Source organism: Leptinotarsa decemlineata, unplaced genomic scaffold, assembly GCF_025532065.1.
Source record: "Leptinotarsa decemlineata unplaced genomic scaffold, Ldec_3_MD MMD2_tig00000010_RagTag_RagTag, whole genome shotgun sequence".
Classification (NCBI taxonomy): Eukaryota; Metazoa; Arthropoda; class Insecta; order Coleoptera; family Chrysomelidae; genus Leptinotarsa; species Leptinotarsa decemlineata.
In genome coordinates this window covers 13058051-13084063 of record NW_027412538.1, presented here as the reverse complement: position 1 = coordinate 13084063, position 26013 = coordinate 13058051, and the positions used below count along the sequence as shown (strand labels likewise).

The following is a 26013-nucleotide window of genomic DNA, read 5'->3' as shown; positions in this document are numbered from 1 at the left end:
CCTGGCAACAAACACAGTAGAACCTTCATTAGGGAACCGTCCGAGAAAAGAAGAACTACTTCAATATAGTAGGGACCGGCTCAGAATAATTACAGGGCTACTGACCGGTCATTGCCCGCTCAGAGAACACCTGAATAAAATGGGGCTGTACAATGGAGACCTCAGCTGCAGATTATGCAACGAAGGGATAGAAACAGCTCTACACATCTCATGCGAATGTGAGGCACTGAATCACAGGAGGCAGGCAATATATGGACGTACAAAATTACGTCCAGAAGAATATGACGAACATCTAACACGGAACCTGTACAAACTATTACAGGGATTGAGACTGATGAGAAGATGGAAGAATAAACGCAATAAGCACAAGAGAATGCAGTGTTTTCTGGAGACTTGGACCAAATGAACAAGTCAGACAGCTCACAAGGTACCAAAAAAAAGATCCCGAAGTTTAAATGAAACAAATATAGTTCAAAAAGACCAAAAAACACGCATTACAGCATACGAAAATAAAAAAGGAAAATAAATATAGTTTATAAAAACTAAAAATCACGCTTTTAAAGAACATCGAACTATAGTTATTTATGTATCAAGGGAATTAGGAGGGCCTTAATTACCGATGGCAAAGTTTGCGTCCCGAGGACCTCTGGCCCGAGGGACAGCAATTGCCTGAGGTTATTAAGGCTCATTAATTCCCGTGGTACATAGATAATTTTATTTCTGACCGATTTCAATAAAATTTTGTTCATTTTTGAAACGGAAAAATGTACCAATTCATTACCTTCCCGGTATATTTGAATCAGGTACCGTTGATTATAGTAGAGTTTTCTTGTTGCTAGGTTGTTGCTATGTTACTTGTTTATAAACAGAACTTTGTTATCAAGCTGTGTTTGCGGTGAAAACGTGTTTTCTACCCCAAATATAATGGAGGATATTTTGAAAAAAGCTGAAATAGCAAGAGAATCATTAATTCCATCGAAAAGTGAAGCCGTATACCAAAAAGAATACAAGATATATCTGGACTGGCTGACACGGAAAAATGTTATGCCAAAAGATGTCACTGAAACTGTATTTCTGGCATATTTTCAAGAACTGGTAAGGAATTTTCTATGTTGTTCGGTAGATTTGGTAGTAATTGTGTTTATTCGTTTCAGTCAGAAACGTATAGTCCGAATTCTTTATGGACTAAATGGTCAATGCTAAAATCGATGGTGACTATACATGAGAAACGAGATATCACCAAGTTCAATGAACTACAGGCTTTTTTGAAACGGAAGAGTAAGAGTTATAAGCCGAAAAAGTCTGCTGTTTTATCTCCTAAAGATGTTATCAGATTCCTAAAGGACGCTCCTAATGATATTCATTTATTGCATAAGGTAATTTTTTTCTTATTTTCCTTTTTGTGTGTATTTATTTCCTTTTTTTTGTTATAGGTTATTTTGATTATGGGTTATTTTGGAGGATGCAGAAGTCAGGAACTTTTGAATATGAAGATATCGGATATAGAGGACCGGGATTCCGTTATGGTAGTGAACGTACCGGAAAGTAAAACTGGTGTATCGAAGAAATTTACAGTTGTGGATGAAAAAGAGTTCTCCGCTTTGCCTTTATTAAGACTTTATATGTCTTTGCGTCCTAAAGGTATTGAACGATTTTTTTTGAGCTTCCGACAAAATAAATGTACATCTCAGCCAATTGGAAAAAACAGTTTTGGGAAAATCCCCAGCAAAATCGCAATGTATTTAGGATTGCCAAACTCATCTTCCTATACGGGACATTGCCTTCGTCGCACTTCTGCTACTGCTCTAGCCAATGCAGGAGCAACTATGACTAACTTAAAAAGACACGGAGGTTGGAAAAGTTCCACGGTGGCGGAGGGGTATTTGGAGGATAGCATCGAATTGAGAAATAAAACGGCGCGTATGTTGTCTACTTTGTCATCAGAAGAGGCAGGTACCTCGACTGTAGTGAACAGAAGCTCCAGCCATACAAAAGAAGAAATTGTTTCCAGTGGCGGAAGTAATTTTCAAAATTGTACATTTATTATTTGTAATGACGTGAATAAATAAAATATGGTTCAGTTTTCATTTCTATTTATTTTTACTCGTGAAAGGTAGAGGGAATTATAAAATCTATAATGTCCCAAGGGAGTCATGACCCTCTTTATTGATAGCGTAACTATGACGATATAAGCTTATAATATCCCGGTCAGAAATAAAAAAGTTAAAAACATTTTTTTTTAATAAGCTTAAAACAATTACTGGTATTTTTCGATCGTTATTGTTTTAAGCTTATTAAAAAAATATTTTTGACTTTTCAGTTCGATGTTCTTCAAAAGCGTGTTTAGTTTTATAAACTATATTTATTGAATTTTGGTAAACTTTGGCGAGCCACCTAACGTTGCATATATCCATCGTAAATCCTTCAATTCCGAGAGTCGGTATCGAAACGAATTGAGAGATTCCGACATAAAAATGATTTATTCTTTCAGCGGTGATCGTTTTGAAATATCTATCGAAAAACGTCACTAGCAACTGGCTCTCTGCCTGGATAACGCCTCTAATCCCCAGTAAATAATATTTCGCAGGGTGGATCTGCGTCATTCGTCCTGGAAAAGCTTCAAAACGCCGAAAAGGGAAATATTTCAGCGGTTGTTATGATAGGTAGTTGTTGCCGTAATTGATTACGAGGGTTTGGCAGCTTCGGGGGTGTTTTGTTAGCCACAAATTGCTCATTACCACATCAAATGAATATTCATAGATCAAACGATATGAACTAGGATATAACTATGTTGTCCGCATACACGGAAAATTTAATTTATTGAACAGAGTGTTTTGATTTCGGATGATTTAATCACGAGTGGCATGGGCGGTAATTTTTCATAATTCTGTTGAGACTCGTGGAATATGTTGAATATGTTCGTACTCAATTTTCAACATAGCAGACCTTAAAGCCCTCATATTTTCAATTTTCCCCTCTTCTTAGCGTCGTTGAGCTATTTTTGGACAATTTTTTGTACGAATCCAAATTGAACCAAAGCGCTGGTATAACGATACTATGATTCCGACGTGTTCCGCATCGTTCGAGGTTTGTAAATACCGGTATGAATCATATAGTTCGGCAACAAGGAAAACGAACCATATTGGTACGAAAAAATAGTATGTTTCTTGAGTTTATGGAAGACGGAGCTTATGGTATATTATTATTATTGTTTAATCGGTTCGTGATACATTTGAATTTAGTTATTTGTTTGTTGGGAAAGAATTTCGAAAGATCTTTTGATTAGAGTTCATATTTCCTTCCTTTTTCTGCTTTACCTTCCTATTTTCCCTAATTGCCAACGTATTGGGTGGAAAAAAGGAACTAGCGACATTTTTTGGGGTGAGTTGTGAATTTTTTAACCCAATCAGGTAATATTTGCAACATATTTATTGGTCCTTCGAGCCGGATGTATCTCTCAATGATTTGTTATATAGTGGTCCGAAGCTTCAAACAGATATTGTTACCCTATTGATCAATTTCAGATTATTCAAAATAGCTATAACAAGTGATTTGCGCCAAATGAGATAAATATTACAGAGAAGCACCGTAGATTTCAAAGACTATTTTGGCGATTTGATTCAGCGGATGAAATTCGAACTTATGAAATTTCTACAGTAGCTTTTGGAGTTAAATCCTCCCCTTATTTAGCTTTGAAAACGGTTAGGAAACTCATAGAAGAGGAAGGTGAACAATTTCCTGGGATTATGGGAGAGCAATGTTAAGTCTGCCAAAAATCACATTTACAGAGTTATTGGTGAGCAGTTTCTTACTTATGAGGAGTTTAATACCGTTTTAATTCAAGTAGATGTTAAATTCCAGACCTTTATGTCAATTGTCGAATGATTGCTCGGCACCTCAAGCGTAAATCAACCGTTTAAATCGTTTCCAGCTGATTGATAAGATGGTCCAAGATTTTTGGAAACGATGGCATTTAGAATACTTACATACTCTTCAGATTTGAAGAAAATGGAATGGTATGTCTCCAAATTTAGAAGTAGGTACCATAGTGGTTCTTTGCATTGGCCTTTGGCCTTTGGCAGGCCTTGATTTGGCCTTTGGCAGTTATACAAGAAGTTCATCCAGGTAAGGATGGTATAGTGAGAACTGTTACTCCCAAGACAAATAGAGGTATGTTGGTAAGGCCTCTTATTAAGATTTGCCCTTTACCAACCCAGTAACTTTTACCATTTGAGTAATACTTTTTTTTTCTTTCCATTTTTATATGGTTAGGGAGAGTTCATAATTTGTTTTATAAACTAAGAATTTTCCTCTAAATGTATTCATTGAATTTTTTTATTTTTTCAATTTTGGCTGAACACTTTTAGTTTTCCACGACGTGTAGCATATTTATGGTGATAAGTAGTTAATTCCTTTTTGTTTTTATGCTCTCAAGCAGTAATATTTATAAAAAAGCTGTCTGGGATCAAATATTCCAGATTTTAAATGAAGTAGACCCGTAGGATACATCTGATAAACCTCTTCTGCATAACCTCAAGGGAATGTAGATGAGTTTTCGACACTCCTCTTCAACCAATTATACCATATCTCAGATGGGGCTCTACTAAACTCTTAAATAACATAATTTTTTGTTTTTGATTGAGTATGTTTGCTATCCGTTTGAATTTGTAAAGTATGCAATGTAATTTTCTGCTGGTTCCATCTGAGATTTCTGTCTAAAATTATTCCAAGAAATTTAATTTTTTTTGTGGGTTTGATGACTTCCGTATTGGAGATTTTGATGTCATATTCTGGTAGAGAGTTGTCATAACTACTGAATGGTACGTGAAAGGTTTTCTCAAACTTAATAGATAAGAGCCTGTGGTCGAGCTACAATTTGATTTGATGAAGGTCATGTTCTAATTTCTGTTTCAAATTAACCAGTTTTCGTTTTCGCGAAACAGCACAGTATCATCGGCAAAACTCAAAATGTTGGAGTTGATGTCTTGTAGGAAAAGATTGTTCAAGTAGATATTGAATAGGATTGGTCCTAATACCGTCCCCTGGGGCACACCACATGTAATAATTTCCTCTCCACTTATATGCTTGCCCACTATAACCCTTTGCTCTCTGTTGTAAAGATAATTTTTGAAAATATTATTCCCATGAAGTGGACTCATAAAAACGGACAAAACTCTTGAAACAACCTAAGGGTTTTGAAGTTTGTTCTGTCGAAAAATTCGCGAAAATGAAAATAAAAAACATATTTTAAGAATTATAAGTGTTAGCGAAATTTTGTACTACAGATAAAATATTTAAATATTTACAATTATCCGTGATTCAGTACAGATAAAAGTTTGGAACCAAACGGAAGATACATTTCAAAATCTAATTCGATTATTTGAAAGCAAACCAGAATATTGATTTCAACAATGAAAACTTTATCGTAAATTGTACACCTAAAAAATTCAGTTACTCAAATATTTCAAAAAATAGAAAAATTAGAATTAAGGTGCTTGACATAGATATGACATACATATTTGAAAAATAAAATTATTCACTGAAAAAATGTTTTCAGTCCATTAATATTTTGAATGAAACTTCAAATCAAAGCATCAAGACTGAATTGTTTTTTGAAATTATTACTGAAAATTTTCTCTTTACTTCGAAACAAATTTTACAACTGTCCGCCCTCTGTTGGAGACTTACTGCATCTCAGTATTACTTAAAAAAAATATTTTTGACAATAAATCGGACTAGAAAGTGAAAAATAAATATAGTTTAAAAAAACTGAAAAACTCGCTTTCAAAGGACATCGAACTGAAAAGTTAAAAATAATTATTTTAAATAAGCTTGAAACAGTAACGAACAAAAAATACTAGTATTATTGCGAAAAAAGCGCCATATTTTTGTATATCAGGCGCCCGTCGCTTCTTTCAGAAAAATACTAGTATTTTTCTTTCGTTGTTGTTTTAAGCTTATTTAAAAAAATATTTTCAACTTTTTAGTTCGATGTTTTTTAAAAGCGTATTTTTTAAACTATATTTATTTCATTTTATATTTAACATGAATTTCTACAAAATAAATAGGTCATCAATCGAACACGTTATCTTCCAGGCTACTAGTATATTACGTGTATTTCATTCTTATTTTTCATCTGTTTTTTTTTAAGTCGAGTTCTGTAGCGAAACAATCTCTTCACAATGAAAATTCTCCAATTATTTCAATTATTTCAAATAACCATTTTGTGTTATATCTATTGGGTAAATCTAGTTATCAACTTGTCATCAAGCGGAATAAAATTAATGGAACTTCCAAACAAGAGAACCAATTAACGCGAGCACAAAAGTCTCAGAGTATGATAACTACCTACTAAGCTATTAACAAGCACCCTCTATTCACGTCTGCTATGTCTAATTGAGTTCGTCTATATAGGAACATAATTGCTTGACGAACCATTCAAATTGAAACTCTGCATTTCAAGTGTACACCTAAAATCCCTCCATTCGATGATGAAGTCGACTCTTTCGGAATCGATTTGTTATCACCCTTCGAAAATAATGTTGGGATGTTCTCTGCCGATCTAGGTTTTATAATAACTATTGACGTTCCTCAGGGAGCTGTTCTTGGACCAGTTTTTTATGTGATATAACAGAAAAGACCTAAACTACCTAATACTCAGGTTTTATGCTGGACCAGAATTTCAGGTGGGACGAACGCATAAACAGTGACGGCTCGTGCATTGGAGAACAGGGGAGGCTAAAGTCATAAAGAGTATATACACACAGAAAAGCTCGCCGGAGGCGCGAACATTTTTATGTTGTTGCCCTCTTTGCCTAATACTAAAGTTATGGCATGGGCATAACAATGCGTAAAGAGTTCATGAGGAGCTATGGGCTTTATTTTAGTTTGTAAACCATTTAAATGGCCGGCCATGACCGCAGCCCCATCATAGGTTTGCGCAATTGATTTTTGCCTAAAATTATAGGTGTCACACGTACGAATTAAATTAAAAAATTAAACAAATCATCAGCTGTGCGCCAAGATGAAACATCATGAAAACCCATAAAACCAATTTCCCAATTTCCCATGCAAAAAAAGAAACACTTTCAATCTCCTTGCTTATATTTTCCTTAATATGCCACACTGTCTATAAGCTCATTTTGGATGGTTTTTGAGGTGCCCGAAAAAACGTTAGCGTTTAAAAAAATACCAAATTGTGAATCATATTTGCGCGATAACATTAAAAGTTTCTCGTAATTGCCGCGATTAATCAAATCTTCGGTTTCATCGTGTCCGCGAAAAGCTAATTCTTGGGATCCCAAGTAAATCGTAATATCGATGTCTTTTTAAATTCGACCGATTTTCCCTAACCTGAATATTGAAAGAAATTATGGCCTCTTTTTGAACGGTATGCAGACATTGTTAAATATCAATTGACAAAAAAAAATTTATCAACAATTTTTAGATATTTCATTTTGCAATAGTTATAAAAAATCATAATCATCAAATTAATAAATTATTATGAACTTTTATCGCAGGATTGTATGAAGTATATATATTAAAAAGGCTTCACGAAGTTTAAAATTTATAGGCCAATTATTTATACCTTTTATCCCATTATTTATGTCAACGGAGATTGAGAAAAATATGTTAGTTAACAATTGAATAACTTTTGGAAAAATGGTGATAAAACTTTTTTTTTCTACGGGACTCGATTCATTCAAGTGTTAAGAAGATACTAGATTTTTTTCAAACTTCCAAAATGACATTTTATGTTATAAAGAAAATATTCCTTTTGATAAACTCTCTATAGCGGCAGCCCGCACATGTCGTAACAGCCGTGCGAAACCCTATTTTCAACGTCAAATTAAAATTATAAATAATGGAGATAGAGTTTCGTAAATTTCCTCCTCTTCAAAGTGCTTTTTTCAAAATTGCTTCAATATTAATATTTTTTGAGTTATCAACGAAAAACTAAATACCATTTTTTTATTTTTATTTTGTTAATAACAATTACAATTTTTCACCTGCACCAAAATCCTTCAAAAACATTTTTCTAGAGGTGATTTCGAATCGAATGAGCTATCGCTCATATTTTAGGACCTTTATCTCTATTTTTCATGTTTTTGAACTTGTTGATTAGACTGATGGCCACACAGCTTGTGGGACACACAACTTTTACATTTCAACTGAAATGAAGGGCATCATCATTCCAGAATATTCAAATTGAAACTCTGGTTTTCATATACACACCCAACATCACGGCATTCAATGTTAAAGTTGAAAACCGCCATTCCCCTCACCACCAACGGAAATCAAATCTTTCGGAGTCGATTTGTTATCAGAGTATAAAAATAATGTTCGAATGTTCTCTGCCAATCGGATTTTTATAATAATATTACGGCACTTCAGAGTTTAGCTTTGAACGTTGGAGTGGAGAAAATCAATCTGAAGCAAATTTTATTACGGTGGTTATTGACGGTTGAGACTATTCGCGTTTGGAAGTTATTTTAATTGAGGTGGATTTGAACAACGATATTAGCGTTGACGATTTTACTATGTCATAGAATACTCTATAATTAACGTATTCCGAAAACACTTTATTGTGAGATTTTCACTAAATTGTTTTACAAAAACGCAACACGTGTTTCGCCATACAATGGCTTCATCTGGCGTGTCTTTCAACTAATTCTACACATTCAAAACTAAATATATATATAGTTTATGGAGTACTGTATTGAATGTGTAGAATTAGTTGAAAGACATACCAGATGAAGCCATTGTATGGCGAAACACGTGTTGCGTTTTTGTAAAACAATTTAGTGAAAATCTCACAATAAAGTGTTTTTGGAATACGTTAGTTATGGATTTTCATCAAGTATCGGCCGATTCCACCATACTCTATAATTGATGTTTTATTTTTATGTTGGTTTATCTGGAGCATATCCAGTTTTACTCTTTCCAGGATTTGAATCTTGAGATGATTATAATATTTACGGGAACATAGGTATTTAAAAATGAAATTTTGGAGCTTTCATCTCTCTCAATGTACCTACACACTAGATTTTTGTGAATGCCTGCAGAAAAAAGACTACTCTTCCGTCTAAGACCACGCCGAACATTGAATTATATTCGACAGACATTTATGCAAGACAAACATATGATTCTTGTTCATCCAGCAGAGCATGACCATACTGAAATCAGTGGTGTAGATCAGCAACAGACCAGTCCAAAACGTGATTGAACACAATTTCACAAGACCATTTTGTGGGACTGAGTTCAAGAGACACTGGTGAAAGTTCATTGACGCATTATTCGAAAGTTTTTGGCTTGTGAATGGTACTGTATTGGCTGCTGTTTTTTCTTGAAAATCAGAAAAGTCTCACGATATTCAGACCTTTCATAACATGAAGGAAATCCACAATGCATATAGAAAGCAACACACATGGTACAGCGTCTGAATTATGAATTCAAATCATCAAAAATCTAACATGCTAACATGGACTGAAAAGTCCTGGGCCTAAGAAACCGCTGGTTTATGTTCAAAATACAATACAATACAATACAATACAATACAATACAATACAATACAATACAATACAATACAATACAATACAATACAATACAATACAATACAATACAATACAATACAATACAATACAATACAATACAATACAATACAATACAATACAATACAATACAATACAATACAATACAATACAATACAATACAATACAATACAATACAATACAATACAATACAATACAATACAATACAATACAATACAATACAATACAATTGGTGTACAATTAACTCATACAGACACATTGTACAAATAAGACAAGTCACGGCTATGCAAAGCAAACAGTATAAAATGCATCATAAAATGTCTATATAAATATTGACCTACATCAAAGTTAATATCATTAAAAAAGCTAATACAATCACTAGAACATTGGCATTATATCTAGAGTTGGGCAGCCATATATTCATCCATAGAATAGAATGTGTTTGAGATAAGATGATTCGTTAGGTATTTTTGGAAAGTATTATAATCGAAAGCTTTAACTTGAGGAGGCAAGATATTATAACAGTCAACGTTTATAGAATTTTTTCTTGATTTGTCCAATCTGAATCTGTTCGGTCTTATGAGTAGGCGGCTCCTAGTATTATGATCATGGACATCAGCATTAGTTTCGAGATTGCTTTCACAATACAATACAATACAATACACTACAATATAATACAATACAATACAATACAAACAATACAATACAATACAATACAATACAATACAATACAATACAATACAATACAATACAATACAATACAATACAATACAATACAATACAATACAATACAATACAATACAATACAATACAATCCAATCCAATCCAATACAATACAATACAATACAATCCAATACAATACAATACTAAACAACACAATACAATACAGTACAATACAATACAATTCAATACAATACAAAATAACACAATACAACACAAAACAACACAATACAATACAAAACAACACAATACAATACAATACAATACAATCCTTTATTTTTCTGAGACTTTTTTAAAAGTATGGAAATCGTCACATACACAGTAAAGATTGGAGTTGAAAAATATCAAGTGATAAAATATGGAATATACATAAAAAAATTGAACCAATAGCAGATGTAGAAGATAATTATGTGAAACAATTAAAAAAACAAACATAGTATAAACAATAAATATTACTGGAGTTTTTTCCCAACACCAAATCGTTATTTTTAACACCTCGACACGTATTTCGATCATAAAATGATCATCTTCAAAGAGGAAGATATAACAGTTTTATCTTCCTCTTTGAAGATGATCTCATGGTAATGATTCTTAATATAAGTGACACAATTTATAATATACATGGATATCACAGTTGAAATTTGTAACTCAGTAAATAGCTGCTTACAAGAATCATTATATTTTTTAAAACACATGGTTTTTAGTATCTTTTTTTGAGCAATCAACAAATCTTTCAATTTGCTGCAGTTACCGTAGCAGACTAAGCAATAATTTAGGCATAGTAGTAGCTTATTGAAATATTAATGGGGACAGAATTTCTGAGATTTCAAAAAACGAAACAATGCTTGGATAATTTAATAGAAATAGAGTCAATATGATTATTCCAGGATAATTGGGAGTCAATGTTCAACTCTAAGAATTTTACTGATTTTTTCTGCACAATAGATTTATTATTAGCTCTAAACAATATACTGCAGTCCATTTCTTTAAGCGAGAAAACAATGGTATTAGATTTATTGCTACTTTAGTACAAGGCCGTTTCTGGCGCAGTAATTAAAAATATTAGCAATTGCAATATCAGCCTGGTCAGCCCTTCACAAGAAGAAGAACTCATTAAGAAGCACGTGTCATCAACAAACTGTACAGTACACTGTTGTTGATTACTATTAGAGATGTCGTTGGCGAATAAGAGAAAGAGAGTAGGACCCAGGACACTACCTTGGGGAACACCTGTTAATATGTTACGATTTTCAGAATGATATATTCCAGATTCGAGCCTAACCTTAACAGATTGTGATCTGCCAGTCAGATAAGTCTTAATCCATTTTAGACTTTGGCCGCGATTTCCAGTATCATAAAGTTTATCGAGGAGAAGTTGATGATTGATGGTATCAAATGCACGTGACAAATCAAATAGGATACTGATCGATTTCTCGCCATTTTCAAATTTGGATAAAACATGATTGACCAGAGAAAGAGTAGCATCTTGGGTGAATGAACCAGATTGGAATCCATATTGGCTATTTGCGAGTAGGTTATACTTTTTACAGAGTCTGTTGAAATAGGATCTTTCAAAAAAATTTTGAAAATGAAGACAGCAATGCAATACCTCTGTAGTTGGAGATTAAGTGCTTATCATTTTTCTTTTGAACAGGAACTACAATAGCATGTTTAAGACACGAGGGAAATGAACCGTCAAGGAAAGAGAGATTAAGTAGGTATGTAAGTGGTTCAATGATTAGTTCAGCAACATTCAACAATGCTCTGCCTGGTAATTCATCAATGTCACTAGAGTTCTTAGACGATATGGACTTGATGATATCAAGAAGTTCAGTTTCGTCTAAAGGATGAAGAAAAAAAGAGTTTGTTTTTATATCGTGATGATGTTCACCAGCAGGCTCAGAATCATTGATTAGAGAATTTACAGAGTCAATGAAATAATCATTAAAGACGGAAAACAATTGCTCATGTTATTGGATGTTGTATCCTGTTTAATTATACTCTAGGCAACTTTAGATCAGTTACGAGAAATTTGTTATTGAAATACTCTTTTTTTGAATGCTCAATTTTTTTTATGATTCTTCAACATAATTTTATATTGCTTCGCACCAAGAAGCAGTGTTGAAAATAACAAAAATAGTGTCACTTTCAGCACAATAACTCACAAACTCATGAGTAGAATACCATACAATTTTGAAAGCTTGTAAGGTAGTATTTTTAATCACAATTCTGTTATGATTTATAGATTTTTCATTATTGTCATCCTTTCTTTCCTTTTAGAAAACCTCTGAAGTCCTGTTATGACTAATAATAGATGGGGATTTTAGAATATTCTTTGTATACTTACCGGAACAAACCACGCTGAAAAATTCCCCCTCAAAATACCCCTATAGAGGTCAAGAGTTTCATTTAGAAAACCGTATCCATTCTACCGTTTTATATCCGTGACTGAAATATGTTTTCATTTTTCTTTCCACCCTTCTTTCGTGGTTGAAAATGACCACGATTGTCCGAGAATCTGGATCGTTATGGTTTATTTCATCACAAGACCCCTGTTTGTGTTTTATCTCTCAATACGTTCCTCGACCCCAAGACTACATTTCTAACGATAATCTAGTTTCCGGGGACTGCCATGCGGAGAAGTAACCGGATTTTCGAAATAATTAGCTCCATTCTGGAGTTATATCGAGACATGTGGAAATGTTTCACTCGAGTTATAGAAAATTGTGAAAGAAGGTTTCCAATTCATTGAAAAAAAAAACACGAACGTAAATCCCGGTTCGATTGTAGAGCTTGGTGATTCTTATTGATCCCAGAGGAATTCATTTCCCCGAGTCAGTAGTATTTGCATCTGTCTGTTTTTCCATTAATCAGCTGTCGCCCCCATACGACCGACAACTCTCAGAAGTTGAGAAACTTGTGCGAGCTAAGGACTAATGAGGTCTCACCTTTTAACGTGTGATTCCTAACACGGTTGCAGAATCATCCCAGCTTCAACCAGATGAATTCTCTCGAGAGACATATCTGGTCGAGGCAGGAATGGAACACACGACCTTCCGTTCGTGAGTCAGGCGCACTACCACCGCGGCCAATTCCACAAGCAGTTCGATGTTTCGAACTATTTGGCCATCATAATGTGACCATTTTCATAGGGAAAAAATTACCTTCAAAACTGCCTTATGTGATTAAAAAGATGGATAGATAGATATATTTATTAGAAATAGATATCCTAATAGACATAAAGATTATAAAAATATATAATAAGCTGAAATTTATAAGACCTATACAGTAGAAAATAGCGTGTAAAAAGTAGCAGTAGTAAATAATAAAGAGATCAATAGAGAGAAAAACGATGTTTGAATAATAGTGTGCCCATAGATATTGAGATGAGGAGCGTTTGAAGAGTTGAAGGGTGTTACTTTGTTTAATTTCATTAGGAAGTTTGTTATAGTCCAACAGTCCTCTGTGAAATATAAAGTTCATTGTTCTTGCAAGGTTTGTTCGTGGGACAACCAAGTGATCTCTTCCTCTTGTATCGTGTTTGTGAATCTGGCGGTTATATGTAATGAATTCACTGAAGTAACTTGGTACTTTTCTAGGGAGTTTTAAATATGAAGATCATAGAAAAATATTGTAATCTATCTTTAACTGTCATCCAATTCAGAATATTAATCATTGATAATATTGGAGGATACTCATGAAATTTTATTAACAAGCGCTTTCCTCTGTTTCGTAACTTTTGTAGAGTAGAGATAGAATTACCGTCTAGTAATTATATCAGAGTAGCGCAGTAATCGAAGTGTGGTAAGATTATTGTTTTATAAACAGTCAAATTAGTCAAGTGATTTTTCAAGTTCAAAGTTTCAAGAACAATGAAGCCAATGTATCTGAATTCTTCCACAATTTCAATAGTTTTACCGTAGATGTCATTATTGGTGGAGTTGATATCAATTGCGTTATATTTATAATGAGTTGTTAATATCAATTGAGTTATATTTATATTGAGTTGTTGATATCATAGCTTCCATTTTAGTGTTATTCAGTTTCAGTTTGTTTATGTTCGTCATGTTTTCAAAAGTCAGATTGATTTTACGCACAGCATTATGAATATCAGAGTCATTTGCTTCAATGAGAGGTCGATGAATTCACAGTCACCAATGAAATTCATGTCATTCAAATGAACTACGAATAAAACAGAGCCAAGTACACTCTATTGGAGGACTCCGGCATCAATTGCTTTTTAAATTGATAGTACGTTGTCCATTTCAGTATATTGAGATCTTTTGAGTAAATAACTTCTGAACCATAGCAACACTCTAGTAGTTATTCCATAATACTCTCTTGATAGCAAAATAGATATATCTATAGTTTCGAACGCTCTTTTTTGACAGTTTCCATCCAGACAAGGTGAGTTGGAGAGCAGTTTCACATGAGTGTTCCGATCTGATTGATACTCCATCAGAAGGTTGTTGTCTTCAATATATGTGCATATTTGTTTATGAGCGGTTAACTCTAACACTTTTTCTGAAGGAGGCAGAGTGTTTATGCGAAGAAAGTTGAAGGCTTCATATGCATTGTTAACTTTAGTCACAGGGACAACTGTACTCTTGAGAACCTTGTTCAATATATCACACTTATCCAAACAGGAAATAATTGACTTCAATTCCTTCAACGACAAACGTTTGAAATCGGATAAATTGCATCCAATCACTTCAAGAGTTCCACATGGCCATTGTACAGGAGCCGAAATTGTTGCTTCAATATCAAGAATACTTTCAATAAAAAATTATCAAAGCTTCCTGCTTTGTCTAGGTCTAACATCACCCTCTGTGAGTCAAATATGTAGTTGTATTTGATAAGTATAATTGATTTTATCCATGAGGTTAATATTCAGAGCACAACCCCTTCCATTTAATTGACTTCATACAATAAATTAGCAGATTTATCATTAAAATTGAATTACAAGAAGAAACTACCTAACCGACTTTCCGTCATGAAGTAACTTTCCTTTTGGTGTCAGAATTTATAAATATGAATCTTTGTTCACGAAACTCGCCCCGTTGCGAAGTTTATTTAATAAGTTTTCAGTCAGTTTTCCTGGTTCGAAAATACAGTTTGACGTAAAAGGGGTGTTCATCTTCTATGCCTCACATCGCTACCAAAGACTTCGTGTTTGTAGCAACTTTGTTTCGGTTCATTAACCAACATGATTCGGTTTCAGAAGATTTCCCTTGTTTTCAATCATCGGTTTAGATAGTATCATGTTTTCTTTTCGGTAAATGAATATAATGAAGAAATGATAAAAAATACAGGTTTTTCCGGCCTGCTCACTAGACGCCATAGCATTTTCTGTCAACCAAAAATGAAGTCACTCTAAATCTAAAAATGTGGACTATATTTTTTATGCACCTCCTTGAAATGAGTATCAAAATTAATTGAATCTACATACACTGGCATCCCTTTTGTTTTGACGTGTATTCATAAGATGTTGCATAACATGCGGAAGAATTGGATCGAGGGAAAACAACAAAATGCAAAAGTCCATTTAGGTTTTCTGTTGAAGGGACTGTTGAATGGAGTTGGTTAAATGTTGCACTGCAGATGAAAAACCTTTCATTGACTCTGCTATGTGCAGTATTTCAAGTGATTCAAAGAAGGTAATGTGATCCAAAAGAAAGGATACAAAAGTCTACTTAGTTTTTCTGTTGAACGGACTCAGTTGGAAAATGTTTGAGTTTATGGAGTTGGTTGAATGTTACACTGAAAATAAAAAACCTCTCGTTGACTCTGCCATGGAAAGTGACTCAAGTCTTTTTAGGTTTTCTGTAGAACGGACTCAATAGGAAAATGTTTGAGTTTATGGAGTTGGTGGAATGTTACATTGAAGATGAAAAACATCTCGTTGACTCTGCTATAGGCAGTGATGCAAGTGATGAGAAGAAGGTGATGGGATCCAAAAACAAAGGATACAAAAGTCTACTCAGTTTTTCTGTTGAACGGACTCAGTTGGAAAATGTTTGAGTTTATGGAGTTGGTTGAATGTTACACTGAAAATAAAAAACCTCAAATTGACTCTGCCATGGGCAGTGACTCAAGTGATGAGAGGAAGGTAATGGAATCCAAAAAGAAATGATACGAAGGTCTACTTAGGTTTTCTGTTGAACGGACTCAATTGGAAAATGTTTGACTTCATGGATTTCGTTGCATATTGCACTGAAAATAAAAAACCTCTTGTTGACTCTGCCATGGGCAGTGACTCAAGTCTTTTTAGGTTTTCTGTAGAATGGACTCAATGGAAAAATGTTTGAGTTTATGGAGTTGGTTGAATGCTACACTGATGATGAAAAACATTTCGTTGACTCTGCTATGGGCAGTGATTCGAGTAATGAGAGAAAGGATACCAAAGCCTACTTAGGTTTTCTGTTGAACGGACTCAATTGGAAAATGTTTGACTTCATGGATTTCGTTGAATGTTGCACTGAAAATAAAAAACCTCTTGTTGACTCTGCCATGGGCAGTGACTCAAGTCTTTTTAGGTTTTCTGTAGAACGGACTCAATGGGAAAATGTTTGAGTTTGTAGAGTTGGTTGAATGTTACACTGAAAATAAAAAACCTCTCATTGACTCTGCCATGGGCAGTGACTCAAGTGATGAGAGGAAGGTAATGGGATCCAAAAAGAGAGGATACGAAGGTCTACTTAGGTTTTCTGTTGAACGGACTCAATTGGAAAATGTTTGACTTCATGGATTTCGTTGAATGTTGCACTGAACATAAAAAACCTCCTGTTGACTCTGCCATGGGCAGTGACTCAAGTCTTTTTAGGTTTTCTGTAGAATGGACTCAATGGAAAAATGTTTGAGTTCATGGAGTTGGTTGAATGCTACACTGAAGATGAAAAACATTTCGTTGACTCTGCTAGGGGCAGTGATTCGAGTAATGAGAGAAAGGATACCAAAGTCTACTTAGGTTTTCTGTTGAACGGACTCAGTTGGAAAATGTTTGAGTTTATGGAGTTGGTTGAATGTTACACTGAAAATAAAAAACATCTCGTGTACTCTGCCATGGGAAGTGACTCAAGTCTTTTTAGGTTTTCTGTAGAACGGACTCAATATGAAAATGTTTGAGTTTATGGAGTTGGTGGAATGTTACATTGAAGATGAAAAATATCTCGTTGACTGTACTATGGGCAGTGATGCAAGTGATGAGAGGAAGGTAATGGGATCCAAAAAGAAAGGATACAAAAGTCTACTTAGTTTTTCTGTTGAACGGACTCAGTTGGAAAATGTTTGAGTTTATAGAGTTGGTTGAATGTTACACTGAAAATAAAAACCTCTCATTGACTCTGCCATGAGCAGTGACTCAAGTGATGAGAGGATGGTAATGAGATCCAAAAAGAAAGGATACGAAGGTCTACTTAGGTTTTCTGTCGAACGGACTCAATTGGAAAATGTAGGACTTCATGGATTTCGTTGAATGTTGCACTGAAAATAAAAAACCTCTTGTTGACTCTGCCATGGGCAGTGACTCAAGTTCTTTCAGGTTTTCTGTAGAACGGACTCAATAGGAAAATGTTTGAGTTTATGGAGTTGGTTGAATGTTACACTGAAGATGAAAGACATTTCGTTGACTCTGCTATGGGCAGTGATTCGAGTAATGAGAGGAAGGATACGAAAGTCTACTTAGGTTTTCTGTTGAACGGACTCAATTGGAAAATGTTTGACTTCATGGATTTCGTTGAATGTTGCACTGAAAATAAAAAACCTCTTGTTGACTCTGCCATGGGCAGTGACTCAAGTCTTTTTAGGTTTTCTGTAGAACGGATAAATGGGAAAATGTTTGAGTTCATGGAGTTGGTTGAATGTTACACTGAAGATGAAAAATATTTCATTGACTCTGCCATGGGCAGTGATTGGAGTAATGAGAGGAAGGATACGAAAGTCTACTTAGGTTTTTTGTTGAACGGACTCAATTGGAAAATGTTCGAGTTAATGGAGTTCGTTGAATGTTACACTGAAAATAAAAAACCTTTCGTTGACTCTGCCATGGGCAGTGACTCAAGTCTTTTCAGGTTTCCTGTAGAACAGACTCAATGAAAAAATGTTTGAGTTTATGGAGTTGGTTGAATGTTACACTGAAGATGCAAAACCTCAATGAGAAAAAACGTTTGAGGTTATGGAGTTTGTTGAACGTTATACTGAAGATGAAAAACCCCTTGTTGACACTGCTATGGGCAGTGATTCAAGTGATGGAAGAAAGATAACGGAATCCAAAAGAAAGGATGTCTGACAGGAAGGGTCAATTTTACCAGTCCACAGTGGTTGCTTCTTTTGGGAGGCAATCAAAATGGAGCATTCATCGTGCTGGATGCACTGAGAATATCCAGCCTTTTCTCACGCTGTTACTCAACATTGAGAAAGTACGAACTGTCGGGAAAGCGCCCAAGGTACTTGCCTTCAAGAACAGTTCAGAGGGGCTGACTTCATCGAAAACTAACGAGCAGGTCCAAGCATGGGAGCAAATGATGTTCTGCAAACTTCACGTTATCCTCATATTGCATTTGCAGTTTTTCGTATGCAGCCATGACAGTTGCACAAACATTATCAAGACTACGTAGCCCATGCCTTCAACTGTTGGCTGACTTACGAGGATTGTTCGGTCAAGACCGTGCAGGAAGAACACTTGCTGAAGCCACAGGGATCAAGAGTTCCTCATTTGCTGTTCTACAGGCGAAGTCATACGATCCGATCTAAAAAACGCCTCCCTAAGAGGATAGGGTTGCTTCTGTTACGTGGGACTCAGCACCTGGTACCGTGATGAATATTTATCGGTTTTGGTGGAGTTTTTTCATTCCTTCATTTTGTTGTGATATAACTTATATTCAATATTCGGAGTTGTGGTAGATAAACTTGCATTTTCACGCCCTGAAAGGGAGAAAATAAGCTTTGTGATTGTTTCAAACCCTATTGAAAACAATTTACCTGGCCAGAACGAAAATGCTGTTTCTTGATGAGCGTTTCGATAACCAAGTGAGCACTAATGTTGATAAGAACTCGTTACTGTCTGCAAAGATAAAGGGCAACGTTCTTCCTTTCATTAGAAGCAGTTTGTCTTAATCTACGTTTGCTGCGGGGGATGTTTTATGTCCAACAATCTCGTAGAATTAGTTAAACCAATTCTCCACGAAGTGCGATATTCATTTATTTAGCAACTAGTTTCAGAAGAGAATGAGATGGAATCAGTGTATGTACCGCAGCGTAGATAAAATTCTTTACGGCGCTTTAAAACTCAACTTGATGTTCAAATGGACATAAATTTGAGTTGGTTATGAAAAAAGCACACTGGGGAATATGAAACTTAATTAAAACATTGACAGAACTCATCCACAGTTATGGATTTTTACATTCATTGCAAAGATATATTCATCTAACGATCCACTCACAATTTGACGTTCAACACTGAAATGAACAACAAATCAAAACTGGCATATTATCACGCTTCCACGTTTTTTATGAACTGGTGTACCAGAACAGATCAACAATCCAAATGCACAACTCAAAAAGACCACTCTACAATAATTCACTGGTTCACTTCGCTTGCTATCGCTGACGTTAAACTAAAATGACCGTCAACAATGGCGGGATCTCTAATAGTATTTGTTACGTTCGTGATCTCTTTCAGTTCGGCTCATAATCGCTTTCACTACGTCATCGAAAATTGATAGCAGAAACGCTTATCACTAGTGTCAAATTCGAACTCAACCCCCACTTCAAAAATGTTCTTTCATCAACTTCGCACTTGACTCTGACTCAAAAAATTTGAAAGATACTTACTTTCGTGATGTGTTTGATGTGTATGATGTATACGATTCTTTCTGCAAATTTTTTGTCAAGGATCTATGAACGGAAAGTTTTGTTTTTGTGAACTCATTGACATTGACAGTGGTTCACGTTGACTCAAATATATTGTGAATTTCACTAGTTCGGACTTCCATTGTCTACTTTATAAAATGATTTGAAATCCCTGAAACAACTAAAAAAGAAGGATTGAAAATGAATAGCTGAAAATAACAATTATATTAACCAAAATAAACCTGAAATGAAATAATAGTGAAATAAAATACAAGTAAAAATAGAACAATTGAATAAATGAAAATGAAGAAATGAAAAAAGAAAATAAAAATAAAAAGTGGAGAGATTCCAAGTCACGTTAGTTCACGACATTTCGATTGTTAGTATCTACAATCGTCTTCGGGTGATGACTGGACTGATTCCTCCGAGAGATGACTAATTATAGGTCGTTCGAGTACTTTCACTCATCCCCGCTTTCCATATTCCGCTTCACTGGTTCCGTGGGAGATGACCGTTTTGGCGGGAGTTGGCCATTTTTTGCTTGATGATGGGTTTCCATATGATGCGTATTTCTACGCTAGCTTGGCTAAATACGTTGTTGGACAACACGTATGCGGCTTCCTTGAATTTTCTATTTAACCAACGTTCCTCTCTGTGCAAGATCTCAGCTTGGGACCACTCGATGTTGTGTTGATAGGTCCAAACATGGTCTGCTATTCCTGATTTTCTGGTTTCCCTTCGCTGTGTGTGTTTCTTGTGCTCGACAATGCGAACATTCAATGGCCTCTTAGTTTCACCAACTTAGGATTTTCCGCACTCACAGGGTATCCGTTAAATGTAATTCTTGGAATCGCAGTCCGCGTTTGGTGGCCTGGTTTTCGTGAGGCTGCTACGGATAGTGTTACCGGATCTGAAGCAGGTTCTGATGTTGTACTTGGAACCAATTCTTCTTATCCTCTCCGATAATCCTCTGATGTAGGGAAGTGCAAGCACTGGTTGTGACGGCTTCTCTTCCTTGCGAGGCTCCTGCTGTCTTCTAGCCAAAGTCTTTTCTACCATCACTTTGGAGTATTAATTCTGTTGAAGATCATTTTTGATGATGTCTAGTTCCTTCTCGAGACCTTCTTTCGTATTACAGAGCACAACCAGTGCTTGCACTTCCCTACATCAGAGGATTATCGGAGAGGATGAGAAGAATTGGTTCCAAGTACAACTTCAGAACCTACTTCAGCCTCACGAAAACCAGGCCACCAAACGCGGACTGCTATTCCAAGAATTGCATTTACCGGATACCCTGTGAGTGCAGAAAATTCTATATTGGTGAAACTAAGAGGCCATTGAATGTTCGAATTGCCGAGCACAAGAAACACACACAGCAAGGGGAAACCAGCAAATCAGCAGACTATGTTTGGACCCATCAACACAACATCGATTGGTCCCAAGCTGAGATCTTGCACAGAGAGGAACATTGGTTAAGGAGAAAATTCAAGGAAGCCGCATACATGTTGTCCAACAACGTATTCAGCCAAGCCAGCGTAGAAATACGCAACATATGGAAACCCATCATCAAGCGAAAAATGGCCAACTCCCGCCAAAACGGTCATCTCCCACGGAATCAGTGAAGCGGAAAATGGAAAGCGGGGATAAGTGAAAGTACTCGAACGACCTATAAATAGTCATCTCTCGGAGGAATCAGTCCAGTCATCACCCGAAGACGATTGTAGATACTAACAATCGAAACGTCGTGAACTAACGTGACTTGGAATCTCTCCACTTTTTATTTAATTTTCTTTCTTCATTTCTTTATTTTTATTTGTTGAATTGTTCTATTTTTACTTGTATTTTATTTCACTATTATTTCATTTCAGGTTTATTTTGGTTAATATAATTGTTATTTTCAGCTATTCATTTTCAATTCTTTTTTTTAGTTGTTTCAGGGATTTCAAATCATTTTATATATCAGACAATGGGAGTCTGAACTAGTGAAATTCACCATGAAACATTGTCAATCACCTTCAAACAAATGTACTGTATATTTCTGATAACCAGCAAATATACTATATTTAAATAATTGATATCTATAAAACTACCAGTTTTAAGTGTTCAGTAATATTTTTACATTGGTGACAATAACTTTTTCGTGACATCAATGTTCTATGGTTAATTTTTTCATTTGTTGTAGAACAGGTAAACTTCACTATCCAACAAACGTCTGTGGTCCGTTATTCGAAGAGGAATTGGAGTTCTGGGGATTGGATTCGAACCAGGTAGAGCCCTGTTGCTGGAGCACATACAGTGTCCACAGAGACACACAGGTGAGAGAAGCACATAAAGCACATATATTTTCCAGGAGAGACTATGGGTACGGTACGAAGTGATAAATATGTAATATCAAGTGTAATATTTTCACAGACACCAAAAAGGTATATCTTTCATACAGGTTATGTCATTTGAAAGTGCTCATAACTTTAAGTTAATAAAATTGGCTCTGAATAATCTAGTCGACTGAGAAATGAAAGCTATCACCGAAACAATCTCTTCAACTTATGTTTGAAGGTGATTGACAATGTTTCAACTCTTCAACTTAATTTGTTCACCAGCAAGAATTTTTATTGAACTATAATCCATAAACATTTTTGTGAACAAAAATGCAATCTTCATGTGATCTCGAAGTTTGACCAATATACTTACAATTACAGTGATGGCAAGAAATCGAATAAACTAATTCAGATGGATAATTTATTTTGAGTATTGATAATGAATTGTTAATTATAGTTAACGATTTACAAGCTATCTTCAGATTTGAATTTCTGAAAATTCTAGCAGTTTAGATGCTTCACCAATGACTGATAGAGAAGTGAGCAATAAGGGAATTTGAAGTGGATTATTCTCGAATGTTACTGGAGTTTTTCCCCAACACCAAATTTTAACACCCCGACACGTGTTTCGATCACCAAGTGATCATCTTCAAGAAGAAGTTTGATCTTCCTGAGTGAATAATAAACAATTTCGACCTTGAAGTAAAATGAGCAAAATGTCCACCTTCTGATAAAATACACGACTGTTATCGATTTGTCATTGATTGTGTGATACGTCCAATAATACCTGGAATATTCCTTATGACATTTTTTTGTACCTTGGGAGCTGTCTGACTTGTCCTTATGACATTGCAATTGTCACTTATTCGATTCCACAAGTCACTAATATCTAGAACAGGAGTTTTATAAACAAGAGCCTTCAGATGACTCCATGAATAGAAATCTAGAGGATTCATATTAGGTCTACGAGCTGACCAATTTTGAGGTCCTGTACGTCCTGAACAAGAACCTTTAGATGACCCCATGAATAGAAATCTACAGGTATTATATCAGGTCTGCGAGTTGACCAATTTTGAGGTCCTGCACGTCCTGAACAAGAGCCTTCAGGTGACCCCATGAATAGAAATCTAGAGGATTCACATCAGGTCTACGAGCTGACCAATTTTGAGGTCCTGTACGTCCTGAACAAGAACCTTTAGATGACCCCATGAATAGAAATCTACAGGTATCATATCAGGTCTGCGAGTTGACCAATTTTGAGGTCCTGCACGTCCTGAACAAGAGCCTTCAGGTGACCCCATGAATAGAAATCTAGAGGATTCACATCAGGTCTACGAGCTGACCAATTTTGAGGTCCTGTACGTCCTGAACAAGAACCTTTAGATGACCCCATGAATAGAAATCTACAGGTATCATATCAGGTCTGCGAGTTGACCAATTTTGAGGTCCTGCACGTCCTGAACAAGAGCCTTCAGGTGACCCCATGAAGAGAAATCTAGAGGATTCATATCAGGTCAACGACCTGACCAATTTTGAGGTCCTGCACGTCCTGAACAAGAACCTCTAGATGACCCCATGAATAGAAATCTACAGGTATCATATCAGGTCTGCGAGTTGACCAATTTTGAGGTCCTGCACGTCCTGAACAAGAGCCTTCAGGTGACCCCATGAATAGAAATCTAGAGGATTCACATCAGGTCTACGAGCTGACCAATTTTGAGGTCCTGCACGTCCTGAACAAGAACCTTTAGATGACCACATGAATAGAAATCTACAGTTATCATATCAGGTCTGAGAGTTGACCAATTTTGAGGTCCTGCACGTCCTGAACAAGAACCTTTAGATGACCACATGAATAGAAATCTACAGTTATCATATCAGGTCTGAGAGTTGACCAATTTTGAGGTCCTGCACGTCCTGAACAAGAGCCCTCAGGTGACCCCATGAATAGAAATCTAGAGGATTCATATCAGGTTTACGAGCTGACCAATTTTGAGGTCTTGCATGTCCTATCTAACGATTGTGATAGGTGATGTCGAGATGCTGACGAGCAGAAACACTAAAATGAGCTGGAACCCTGTTGAGCATATACCACATGTTGCCTCTCACAAGTACCGGCGCTAATTTGCTAAAAAATTATTATATTATTAAACAAACTGAAAAAATCATTATGGTCCGAAAGCTTCAAAGTTTGGAGACCACTGTATTAGACAATGGAAGTCCGAACTGATGAAATACACCACGAAACATTGTCAACCACCTTCAAACAAACACTATCACTATCAGTTGATCTTCAAAGCAGGAGGTCATAATATGCAAAGTGGCTCCGTTTTCGAGGAAAATTGAGCCACTTTGACAGACATGAAGAAAACAAAAGCGACGAAAGATTTGTATTTTCAATTGAATAAACTAAAAACTAAAAAAATACAAGTCAGTGGTGTACTTTTTTTCCAATAACTTCTACTGAGACTCCACTGGTCCTAATAATTCCAATCTAGTCAGGACTCAATAAGCGCCTTATTACTTCAAATAACTGTAGCAAAATTTAACCAAATCGGTGTGAGGATATTTATGATAATATGTAAATACCGTTTTCTCAACTCCCTTCATGAAACAACCTAACAAATCACCCTCTGAAGTTTCGTACCATAGGTAAAAAACACCCTGTATAATGTTTATCGTGTCAGATCAATAGTGTGGACGTCTATTATTCATGACACTGAACATTGATTTTATTCACTGTCATCAATACAATATTGAATTGAACAACATATGATTTTCATTTCGCAGCCTCATCCATTTTCCAGAATTGATCAAGCTCCAAACGGTTTCAAATAATGACACTTTTGATAATCTATCAGCAGAACTGCTCTATCAATCCATTATAATGGAGAATTATTTGCGTAGAAACATGATATAGCGCATCAACTCCAGATTTCCATGGCCGTTAACAAGTTATTCAACTTTTCACAACAATCAATCAAGCACATAACTAGAACCCGTGCCCAATCTTTATAAGAGTTCCATTTTCAAACATGCGCGCAGAAGGGAGGATGTTCTGTCAACATCTCTTTTCTGTTTGCTGTAATCGTTCTGTTTCACCTCTCTCATGCACACCAATTACTTCTCTGATGTGATCTCAACAGGGAGCTTGTCGTCATTCCTGTAAAGTGGAAACTATATTTAGAATGAAATGTGGCGCAGTGTAAGGGGTTGATAATCTAATAACCATTAGGAACAGTTGAATACTCACGAAGCAGTATGCGAAATTGGCGAAGAAGAGTCTCAGTTTCGTTTGAAATTGATTTTTTGTACAAAAAGCGTCTAATGTTAGATGATACACTTGTTAATAAAGTAATAGTGTCATATCGGTGGATTTAACTACTTTATTCTCCAATATTATCCATGTTAGTAACGGGTCTTTCATCAAGCGCTTTCTATTTATATTTGAATTAAACAAAGTGTGACTGAGATATCATTTAAATTTTTATTCGTTCAAAAGTCCTGTTGATGCCGTTATGTGTGGAATATAACATCGGTCAAATAGGTTATTTTTGTTTGAAGGTGAAGATTTT

General features: G+C 35.5%; 2 protein-coding genes across 3 annotated transcripts in view; both read left to right on the top strand.

The window, feature by feature from the left end:
• The window catches only part of LOC111508298 (potassium voltage-gated channel protein Shaw), a 129584-nt gene that overhangs the window by 44620 nt on the left and 58951 nt on the right, over positions 1-26013 (top strand). The window contains exon 3 of one of the 2 annotated variants that reach the window (XM_074171483.1): positions 22303-22435. In XM_074171483.1, coding sequence (XP_074027584.1) covers positions 22303-22435 — 133 coding nt within the window. The remainder of the gene's footprint in view (positions 1-22302; positions 22436-26013) is intronic. The other variant, XM_074171484.1, reaches the window with a different exon arrangement.
• Positions 441-2202, top strand: LOC141480831 (uncharacterized). Its single transcript, XM_074171485.1, has 3 exons — positions 441-1095; positions 1155-1376; positions 1434-2202. The coding sequence occupies exons 1-3, from the start codon at positions 925-927 to the stop codon at positions 2067-2069; spliced, it is 1029 nt and encodes a 342-aa protein (XP_074027586.1). The 5' UTR covers positions 441-924; the 3' UTR covers positions 2070-2202.

Bases quoted from the DNA above. Each gene is read 5' to 3' on its own strand.
- LOC141480831 (XM_074171485.1), top strand. From the start codon at position 925: ATGGAGGATATTTTGAAAAAAGCTGAAATAGCAAGAGAATCATTAATT. The intron at 1,096-1,154 runs GTAAGGAATTTT...TATTCGTTTCAG, and splicing joins TGGCATATTTTCAAGAACTG to TCAGAAACGTATAGTCCGAA. The intron at 1,377-1,433 runs GTAATTTTTTTC...TTTTTGTTATAG, and splicing joins ATATTCATTTATTGCATAAG to GTTATTTTGATTATGGGTTA.